General features: G+C 41.5%; 1 protein-coding gene across 1 annotated transcript; it reads left to right on the top strand.

The window, feature by feature from the left end:
* Nucleotides 1-394: 394 nt before the first annotated feature.
* On the top strand, nucleotides 395-5,556 carry LOC122768400 (transmembrane protein 233). Its single transcript, XM_044024382.1, has 3 exons — nucleotides 395-804; nucleotides 2,533-2,667; nucleotides 5,048-5,556. Exons 1-3 carry the CDS (start codon nucleotides 619-621, stop codon nucleotides 5,057-5,059), a joined length of 333 nt encoding a protein of 110 aa, XP_043880317.1. The 5' UTR covers nucleotides 395-618; the 3' UTR covers nucleotides 5,060-5,556.
* The last annotated feature ends 5,528 nt before the right edge of the window (nucleotides 5,557-11,084 follow it).

Below are 11,084 nucleotides of genomic sequence, written 5' to 3'. Positions count from 1 at the left end.
GGGCAGTAGATATTACACACTGAGCCTTTAAGTCACATTTTTTTTGTGATGACTGACCTGCACCATTTAAAGCAAACCTGCGAAATGCCTGACTTCACCAGCCAAGTGTACAGAGGAAAAACACAAAATCACAAGAGTAAATGTGCAACCAGCACCTGTTTCTAATAGTTTTCACTTTGTTTTTCTTCTGGTTTTTTGACTGCAAAGGCTCCACACAGTTCATAGGTGCAAATGTTGGCGGAACCTAATCCTCGCACACTGGGTGCAGCATTCATACATGTGACACTGCTCGGAACTGAGGAACATTAGTCCCATATTCCTGTGCATTTGCCAGCAGCAGTAAACAGAGTCTGATCTCTCACTCGTCTCCTCGGGGCAGGGACCTGGACAGAGGCCAGCAGAGTCAGGGATCCTGTCCCCTCTCACACCTCACCCGTTCTCCCCTCTCTCCCCAACCTCAACTTAATATGTTTCCTAGCTTTGAAGGAGGAGGAGTGGATTAATCCGTGCGCAACACAGCAGATATTTGAACTTCTCAACTTGGATTTTTTGTTCTTTCAGGTCCTATATTTTAAATTTTAATTTGACCTCCAGACTGTGTCACTGTGATCTGTTGCGATGGCTGTTGGAGTTATAAATTCACAAGACAAAGGTTCCATATGTGGGAGCGGGTCTTTGGACCATGGTTCGATAGAGGAGCAGGAACCTCCACCTCCACTCCGCAGCTACCTGTTTTTGACTATTTTCACCTGCTTTTGTCCTGCGTACCCTGTCAACATTGTGGCGCTGGTTTTCTCCATCATGGTGAGCATGAACTGTGTGATTTAGCTTGGCTAAGATGACATCATCTGATCACAGATCCTCTTTCAATCTCAACTTTGGGAAGTGGAACATTTCAGTGGAGTGACGATGTACAAACAGACTCTTGTGTTCTCACACTGGCGATCTGTCTGTGCTAATCTGTCAATCTGAAGTACATTAAGAAGTAAATATCTGCCACAGCGTTTGATCAATTCTTGCCAAACAGTATTTTAGATCAGTGTTTCCTTTATTTTGTATTTGGTGACCCACTTTTTAAAGATTAGTGAGCATATCTGCAACACCTGATATCACTGTGAACTGGTCGACAAATCCAACCAAGAGATCTTTTAGTAAAGTAATAAAACATTTGTATGCATGTTATTTAAAACATATACACATGCATCTTTAAGGGTCTATGGGTCCTGACCCAGTGTTTGGGAATCGCTGTTTTAGATGATATCCGTGTGTGACATATATAGGTTTAGTGTGTGTGTAATGTTTATTGGCAGATATTGTAGAACCAGTGTGTTTGTATAATGGCCCTTTTCCACTATGGTCCTGGCTCGCCTCGCCTCGCTTTGGCACAGCACGGCAAAATATTACCTACTCAACGTGGGCGGGGTCATCACTGCACATACAAACGAGTGACTGGTGACTTGTAAAGCAGTTGTTCAGTCACTGGACTGAAATACAGCAGCAGGGTTTGTGAAGCCGCCCTGATTATTGTTGGAGATTAACTCACGTTTAGGATTGTTAAGTCTTTTTAACTGATCTACAGATCGGCATTGTTCGGCTTGATTCTTGTGTTGGACGTCTCTTCCTGTGACGGCACTCTGGTGACGTCACGCAAACCTGCTCAGCGTGCTTGGAACCTCACCAGAGCAGGTACTAAAAGAAGTATCTGGTACCAGGTGCTGTGTTAGTGGGAACGCAAATAAAAAGCGCCATGCTGAAGCGAGGCGAGGCAAAGCAGCCGGATCATGCGCTTCATGTTTTGAAGTGGAATTTTACGACACAAACGATGAAACAATGACATTCTTTCTTGCACATGAAGGCCACTGAAATACACACGTTTTTAAATTGTGCCTCTCAGACACAGACGTCTCTCCATCCCTGACACGCTCAACCACAGCCAACCCATCGCATGATGTTTAATTCAACTTCAGCATGAACACACTTGTGTGCTTCACTTTGAATATGAGAGTGCAAATGAATGCTAGGCCAGTTTTGTGATTTAACTGTTAGTAAAAAAACAAAAAAACAAATGTGACACTGGTTTGGTGTAAATAACTATAATTAATGAAGTGTATAGTGTTACATTTGCATCAATAATCGTAAAGCACTGTAGAGAGGTAGTAGAGCCCCAAATCAAATTTTGCTCCGGGCCACATAAAGGCTTGCTCACTGCAGACATTATCAAGGTTTTTTTTGCATTATTCAAAGTTATTGCTGGATGTGTATGTACCGCCTGTGAAAGTGTAGTAAATCAGCCAGCGCCCACTTCCTGTGTGAAGTGCTGTGTGATTGGTCAAATCCTTTCATGGCGCTGTACACAGAGATGGTGCAGAACTGCCGCTCTGTCTCAGATTACACTGAGAGAAATCCCGCCTACTGTACCTTTAAATAAAAACTTCCTAGGTGTGAGCAAATAATCATTTTCTTCAAAGTAAAATTCTCAAAGCCACTGACAGGGTTTTTATTACGTGTGTAACAGTGATTTCTTATCCTCAGTCCAGGAACAGTTATTATGACGGTGACTACGATGGGTCCTGGCGGCTGGGCAGGAACGCTCTCTATGTTGCCATAGCCTCCATCTTCATCGGCCTCCTCATCATCGCCATCTTCTGCATTGTTCACTTCACCACAGTGAGTCCTCTATTTGCTTGAACACCACAGTCGGTGCTCGCTCACTCACTCACACAACCACTGAGACTCACACTACAACCAGGAGTCAGGCCATTTTTCTTGACTCTTTTTGATTCACGTTTTTTCTTTGGTAAACTTTTGTAAAGAGGCAAAACTCTTTCACCTACAGTCCTTGTTTTGAGAACAGTGCCTACAATATATCTAGGTTTTAGACTCTGAATGAAAGATGATGATGATGATGATAAAACAAAAACCACAACAGTCAGTCAGTCAGTCATCATCTAACCGCTTTATCCTCCACCAGAGGGTCGCGGGGGGTGCTGTGCCAATCTCAGCTACATCGGGCGATAGGCGGGGTACACCCTGGACAGTTCGCCAGTCCATCGCAGGGCCACACACAGCTAGAGACAAACAACCATTCACTCTCACACTCACTCCTATGGTCAATTTAGAGTGTCCAATTTACCTAATCCCCACATTGCATGTTTTTGGACTGTGGGAGGAAGCCGGAGAACCCGGAGAGAACCCACGCACACACGGGGAGAACATGCAAACTCCATGCAGAATGGTACTAACCCATGTATTATACTGTTGTCCACCTTGCTCTCCCTCTCTCTCACTCTCGATCTCCTTCTCTCTTCTTTTTTCTCCCTCTCTCTCTCGCTCTCTCTCTCTCTCTCACTCCCCCTCCCTTCCTCCTCCCCGCTCACTCCCCATCCCCTTGTCAGTCCACTCCCTGTCCCCCTGTCCGGTCCGGCTGCCCGCAACACATAATCAAAAAACGAATAAATAAAAATACTGCAGTTATGAGTATCCCAGACTCGTCCTGCACATATCAAATCTGTCCGACACCCAAAGGCATGCAGTCAATCATATTACATGCCCTGGGTACTAGACAGGACAGGTTAATTAAAAAAAAACAAAAAAAACAAAAAAAAAACTCCATGCAGAAAGGCCCTTGTTCCAACCCTGGGCTTGAACCCGGGTCTTCTCGCTGCAAGGCGAGAGTGCTAACCACTACACCACCGTGTGGCCCAAAACCACAACAGTTGTGTTTTTTATTAAAGCGCCAGTCTGTAATTTGCTGTTCAAGTATGTTTAAAAAACGATCAAAAAATAAAGGTGTATTGGGAGTCCAAAAAAAACTATACAAATAAAACTCACCTCTGTAACAACTGTGTGCAAGTGCACTGGAATACAGGACACAACACAGGCAGAAATCATTATTTACTGGACTAAAGTTTGGCTCACCAGCAGAGAACCAACTAATGTAAAGGTACAAAAATCACTCGGCCAGAGGGAAATGTAAAAAAAACACACAAAAACAAATCATAGACTAGAATACAAACACTGGAAAACACTGAGGCACACACACGGCATATGCAAACATATGCATATGTGCAGCCATCTTGGTGTGGTTGGGTTTCCTACAGTACAGTATGGTTTGGAATGGTAAAACCCTGGGTCAGGATTGCGTTTGGACTGAGAACAGTACCTTTACTTGGTAGGTGGGGTGTGACGCAACAGCAGATCAACTACGGAGGACGTCCAGAAGCCCTTTTTTGCTTTTTGTGACTGTTTGTCTCAACAAGACGTCACACTTTGCATGAGAATAGACTGCGGGGAGTTGGAAGGGAGTGAAGTCAGCTGACTGTCATGGGTGCAGCCGGTCTAGCTCCACCCAGACCATACCACTTTACTCTGGTACATCTTGTTTGGCCATCTTGTATTGTGATAGCCATAGATGGTGGATTACTTCCTTTTTTTACCAGCTTTTTTTTAATGAATGGCTCCCAGGAAATAAAGAGGATTTCAACAAATACGATAAAAAATAGTTTTAGAAACCAATAGTGAGCAGCTTTTCAATATAAACAAATGCCTGTTAATTCACACAAAGCTGATAAAGTCTAACAGCTGCATGACTCTCTCTTGTGTTAGGCTGGGATTCCCGTGCAGCACACAGGAAGTGATCAATTTAATATCAAAACAACAGCAGCAATGCTGTGCAGTGCTAGTAAAGTGAAAGTACTACAGACGGGTAGAAGTATGATTGAAAATACAAAGTTAACATCCTTGAAAAGTATCACGAGTGAATTCATAAATGCTCCTTGTTCCCGCCCACCCCTGCGCTGCTGCTGTATACACACACACACACACACACTCCCTCAGTCAGGTCTGATAGTACTGCTTGACAGAGCCCAGTTTCAGATGAAGGATGCAGGTAAATATAATATTTCACAATTTCTGTAGACAAAGACCAAACTGAGGCAGAAAAACAACGTTAAACACATACAGCATACTAATTCATTCTAATTAATGAATTATTAATCCTGTCTCTCAAGTCTCTGCACAGTTGAACACGTTTCTCTTTATTTCCCAGATGGATTTTTAAGCACTGTGCAAAGAGGACACATCGAACCTCTGTTGATCTCTGGATGAAGTCCGGTGGTGGGATCATACATCGGCCAATGAAAAGACTCGACTCATGTTTACTTCAATCTGTACATCACCTCCTCTCTTCTTTCCCCCCAAATGTGACAAATGTATGCAACTGTTGAGTCATTTATATCAGCTTTGCATATGTGTGTGTGTGTGTGTGTGTGTGTGTGGAGAACCACAGCGGCAAAAACAACACGGCGGAATATTTGCCTCCACTGTGGATACTTTGTCACCAACAGATTTCAATGATATGAGTTTAAGCTCAAGTAGAACACATTACATTTGTATGTAGTTGTAGCTTGGCTGAATTTAAAGGGTCCTTCGTGGAGGTCTATGCTTACTGAGTGTCATTGTAGTTAGTAATATTGATATTATGTGCTTTTTTTATTATGATACCGTGATGATTTTTCTTTGTGGAAGGAAACATAAATAATCTAACTTTGTATCTAACGTGTCTGACTTGGGAATTTCTTTTCACTGTATTAATTGTAATCATTTCGCTTGTAAGAAAACAAACTTGTCTTTGGTTTATGTGCCTCGATTTAAGACATTGGCTCTTACTGATAACACGGCTGCCAGCAGGGACAGAAGACAGAGAATTAGCCACTTCACGAAAGCTAAAAATATTAATAGCTTAATAAAGCTATGTCTGCTGAAATCTATGATATCTGTGCAACTTGTTTACCACTTTTTCTGACTGGAAGTGGTGTACAAACGTTAGTTTCCAGCCAAAATGGGCTGTCTAATGTGAGATAAAGTGGCAAAATGTATTATAATATGTATTATATAGGCACTGCAGACTTAACCAGATGCAGATTTAATTGTTAAGAGGCTAAATTCTTGTTTTTCCCTCTGCCCCTGCTGGCCGCCATGTTATCAGTGAGAGAGAGTCAATGACGTGGCAACACATCACACAGACACACGTCAACGAACCTTTATAATATTAGGAAAAAGTGGTACATTAATTCTTTCATGTTCATGATTGCACTTACTGGAGCTACACTGTTTTCTGTGTGGACTGAACCTACCACATCCGTTCATTCATTCATTCATGCATTCATTTTCTACTGCTTTATCCTCCACATGAAGGTTGTGGGGGAGCTGGAGACAATCAGCTGACATATTATTATTATTATTATTATTATCATCATTATTATTATTATTATTATTAATAATAATAATAATAATAATAATAATAATAATAATAATCTGCATATTTTTGGACAATGAGAGGAACCACACACACACAGGGAGAAAATGCAAAAACTCCACACAGAAAGGCCCTCAGTGGAACTGGCGTACAAACGGCAGATTGATTGATGTGTCATGATCTAATTAATGTGTTTTAATTTTGTTTTTTAAAACTACCAAACAAAACCAAATCACTTAAGCTCAACACTCTTTAGATATCGAAATATGTCTAGATTTCTTTTTTTTTTTCTCCTCAAGCAGCCCCTTTGTGTTGGACCGGCGGTGATGAGGGGCAACAATTGCAGCCACTTCAGCGCCATGTGCCACATACCACATTAAACTGTATAAATGTAAACTAAAAACTGAGATTGCCATCGCATCCCAGTGTCTTTTTAACAATACACTATTTTTTTTTTTAACTGTAATTATGAAGTTTTCTATGTTCCGTTTGTAAAGTACTGTAAACTGTAAAGATTTAGGATTGGATGTACTTTGTTTTGAGTGACACTTGCAGTTAGCTGCGTGAGAACTCTTGTGGAAGCACTTGTGTACAAACCGATCTGCCAGGGACATTTTCTTGTAGTTCAATATGTCACAGTATCTCCCTGACTAAATATAGCAGAGTTCCCCCCTCCGTGCTGCAGGTGGTCCGGCCTGTCATAGGGTCAAGCAAAACCGATCCTGTCGCGAGGAAAGTGAGACACTGAAAGTTTCACGAGGAAGTGATGATGAATTCAAGCCGGAGGTTCCTGATCGTGTATGTCACAACTTTTCTTTCACACACACACACACACACAGAAACAAAGTCCATGGAAGCCTCAGAATGTACAAAAGTTCACTCTCGCGCAGCACAAACAAAATAAACTATACTTCATATTCCAGTTGCACTTTGAGCCTTTTCTGTCAGACCCATTTCCCGCGCGCAGGTGTAATTCAAGGCCGTCTGCCAAGTTTCAGCCGTTGTTTTAATGCACTCAGACAAATTGGTTTTGAGCGGCTATCTTGTACGATTACGTGACATTACTTGAAGAAGAAAGGCCTGGTGTTCGCGGTGCCACCGCTCTGATGTGACTCCAAAGGGAAAACCGGAGGGAAGAAGATGAGAAATGAAATGAGCTCTGGGTGGAAGCGACTTGAAAGCACTTGGAGGGATTATGGAGGGATGAAGGTAGACTTTGTGACGGGAAAGAGATTACCACACAATATGATCAAACTCCTTTGTAATGAACGTTTCCCTCAAACACATTCAATCAACAAAGTTTTCATCTGTCTTTTAAAGCTTCAAATGTGAGTCCCAGCTGATTTTACTGTCACGTATGAGGACAGTGGATTATTATTTTCACCTGATGCCGTGCCGTGCTGTCGTCTGGAGACTCACACGCAGACTGCTCATAAATAGGCCACTCAAACCTGCTGCTTCCATTAGCGCCACATAGAGACTCCATGTCTACATATCCCATGACACGTTCCACCCTGGGAGAAGCAGTTTTGAAATTCTTGAATAAATGAAAGAGGATAACTCTGGGAATGAGGTAAAGCAGGCGGGGGAAACACATTACATTACATGTCATTTAGCAGACGCTTTTATCCAAAGCGACTTACAATGGAATCAAGTACAATTAGCCAGGGGTGGAATCGAACTTGCGACCATGATGTCTTTGGTACACAAGGTAGGGTCTTAACCACTGAGCCACTCCAACCGCAAACACAAACATGCATTTATGAAAAGGAGTCAATGAGCAAAGTAATAATATAATAGTAATAATGTGCATTGACTTCAACTTATAAAGATTTGTCTTTCATTATGTATGATTAAAAAGGGGTTCTTATGAGAAGTGGATCGATGAAACAAAGAAAACGTACTAGTTTCTCATGCTCATGATATCAATGGCGCGTTTCCATAGTCTTGTAGTCTGATAAACCAATTCTTGATGGGATATATACGTTCATTTATGAACAGTCACAAACATCTGGCCAACAGCATGGCTATACTGTAGGTACTGTAGGTGGGTGTACACAAAATGCAAGAGAAGTGGATCACAAGCCAGGAAAGATGTTGGTTTAGTGCTAAAAGAACTAGACCCAAGAGGTGATGATAACTGCAAAGAAGTGCCGCAGAATTCGCCCCTCAGATTTGGCACTCGGGTTATTTTACATGATCAGTATAGTATAGATCAGGGGTGTCAAACATACGGCCCGGGGGCCAGAACCGGCCCGCCAGAGGGTCCAATCGACCCACAGGATGAATTTGTTAAAATTTCACACTAATCTAAACGTACGTGTTTTGTAAAATTATCTTTCAGTAAATGTAAAACAAAGGAGAAAAAACAAAGGGGTTCTTGTTGTTCGTAGGTTATTATGCTATTATTTTACTATTTTTACTGGTCCGGCCCCCTTGAGATCAAATTGTGCTGTATGTGGCCCCTGAACAAAAATGGGTTTGACACCCCTGGTATAGATCCTTTGTGCACATGTTTTACCCTCTCATAATTTATCTTAGGGGCATTGTAGATATGTACGAATGTATAAGAAGAAGAATAAAGTATATTGCTAATGATTTTGTATTTTTACAACCATGCTATGTAAAGAAATAAATATTGAAAATGTCATGGACAAGTGTCACGACGACACGTACATAAAATGTGTAAAAGTGCAGACAGGAAAGGCGTCAGGTTAGATTTGAGATGAATTAGTGGGATTGCAAAAAAAAACCAAAACTTCTTATCGCGCCATGTTGGGCCATTAACTCGTTAACGACTTCGATCAAACTTGAAAATGTCCCTTTTTTTTGTACAAACTCCTTCAAAAGAACAAATCTCCAGCTTCTTACGAGCTCCACACACTCAAAATAAATGCGACTTTTTTCAAGGACAATTCCTCTTTCAGATGAATTGAAATGCACTTTAGACACACGCTAACATTCTACGACGCACAAGTTTCATATACTTCAACGATGTAGAAGCTTTCATGACCTTCACAGATCCTTCCACAACAACAGTTAGATTACAATTACATTTGTGTGTATTGCTGGAGCGGAGGGAGGTTCTTCAACTCTTTAAAAAGAGATTCACTTAAACGTCACAAATGTCACTCTTCATACATGACGTTCTACCGGAACATAGACAAAAATTGTCTCGTTTCATATCACATGACCACCAAAGCATGCACGGTGACTTGCATACATTTGAATTATGACGAAAACAACACACAAACGGACATCTACAACTTTAAATCCTCAATTTCTCTATCTTCACAAAACCTATATCAGGGCACTGAACTAGAGACTGCTCTTCATACAAATTCAACCCATCAATCCCACGGAAATTTCTTCACAAATGCCTTCTCTAGTTGTTTCATCTGTTGAGCATGTTTTTACTCAAACTTAAACCTAAAAAAACATTTGTATTACTACACAAGTTTTTGAGACTTATATCTCATCAACAGTATCAATTCTCTCCTTTAAAACCTGTCGTATATGATCTGATACCTGTATTCTGCCCTCCAGTGGATTATCACTCCACTGCAGGCAGTGGAAGTTCTTTTTTGGCTCCTGTCATTAAATCATCAATCAAACACTTTTGGCAGGAAAGTCTTTGCTAATTTTCAAGAAGTTACAGTAAGAATAACGTGTATATTGTTACTCCTTCTTCAAAATAAACATCGTCTGTGTTGAAACGATGCAAAACATTCATTGTATAACATTAAAATCATGTTAAAAATGTGTGAATCTAATCTGATGCTGCAGGTACGTGCTTCATTTTAGCATGAATTGACATTGTTGCAGTCCAAGAACAAAGTCACCACCTTCTAATGTGTCCTCAGCCCAAGTGCAGGATAACAAGTCATGGGAGAGCGCAGGTAAGTGTTGGGTGAACAGATGAAAAGGCAGTAACATAAACACAATAATCCAAAATAAATATAAGACAAAGATGACGTCAAATGCAGCAAAACGTGCCCTAAAAAGAAAAAGCCGAACACAGAGGACGAAAAGGACAGTCGGACAGGAAGTGGAAGAGGAGAGAGCAGAATATAAAGTGAACTGAGGCAACAAGAAACAGGTGTGACTAATAGAACACAGGGGAAAGTAATCAGCAAACGAGAAACACCACAGGAAGTAAGAAAAATGGGAACGAGACTTGAGCATGAATACAAAATCGAACCAAATACACAAAAAAGAAAAGGTTTCATTCACTCTCACTTTAGTTCCATCCACAAATATTGGACCCTGCTGTGTCATGTGACAAAACTGCCAGCGTCTATTTGTAGCCTGTGGTCTGAACCATCACTGACACCTCTCACGTTGACCTCACTGGTGCTCGCTATAGATTATTATGCACAGACACTATAAACTGGATCCTTGTGTGATCTGGCTCGCATGTGAAATGACACCAGTAATCTGGAATCTTTTCATGAGGAAATTACACACACGCCGTTGCTGTGGAATATATTTGTTAGTCTCCAGAGAATCTTCTCTGGAGGAGAAACCTGTGAAGTATCCATTAGTGCCGCTCTTTGTCCTCTTCACGACTGAACGACCTTTGAAAACGCACGCGGTTGCAGAACCATTGCCACAAACTGGGTCACGACCACGGCTTCGCGCACACCACACCATCCGTCTTGTGGTGCAATATTGTCAACACACAAATAATGAACGGTGTTGTGTGGATGTATACAGTTCTAAGCTCACCAGCCTTTTCATTAGATACACAGGAGACATAATAAAGTGCAGACCATGCATTTTGCCCCTCACTTCTCTGCAAACACACGGTCATACGCGAGAATCCCGG

The sequence above is a fragment of the Solea senegalensis genome, linkage group LG4, assembly GCF_019176455.1.
Source record: "Solea senegalensis isolate Sse05_10M linkage group LG4, IFAPA_SoseM_1, whole genome shotgun sequence".
NCBI lineage: Eukaryota > Metazoa > Chordata > Actinopteri > Pleuronectiformes > Soleidae > Solea > Solea senegalensis.
The sequence above is the reverse complement of the archived record's forward strand: the minus strand, read 5'-3'. Positions and strand labels throughout refer to the sequence as shown.

Coding starts and splice junctions, on each gene's coding strand:
- LOC122768400 (XM_044024382.1), top strand. CDS start 619: ATGGCTGTTGGAGTTATAAATTCACAAGACAAAGGTTCCATATGTGGG. Junction 805..2,532: donor CGCTGGTTTTCTCCATCATG/GTGAGCATGAAC, acceptor TCTTATCCTCAG/TCCAGGAACAGTTATTATGA.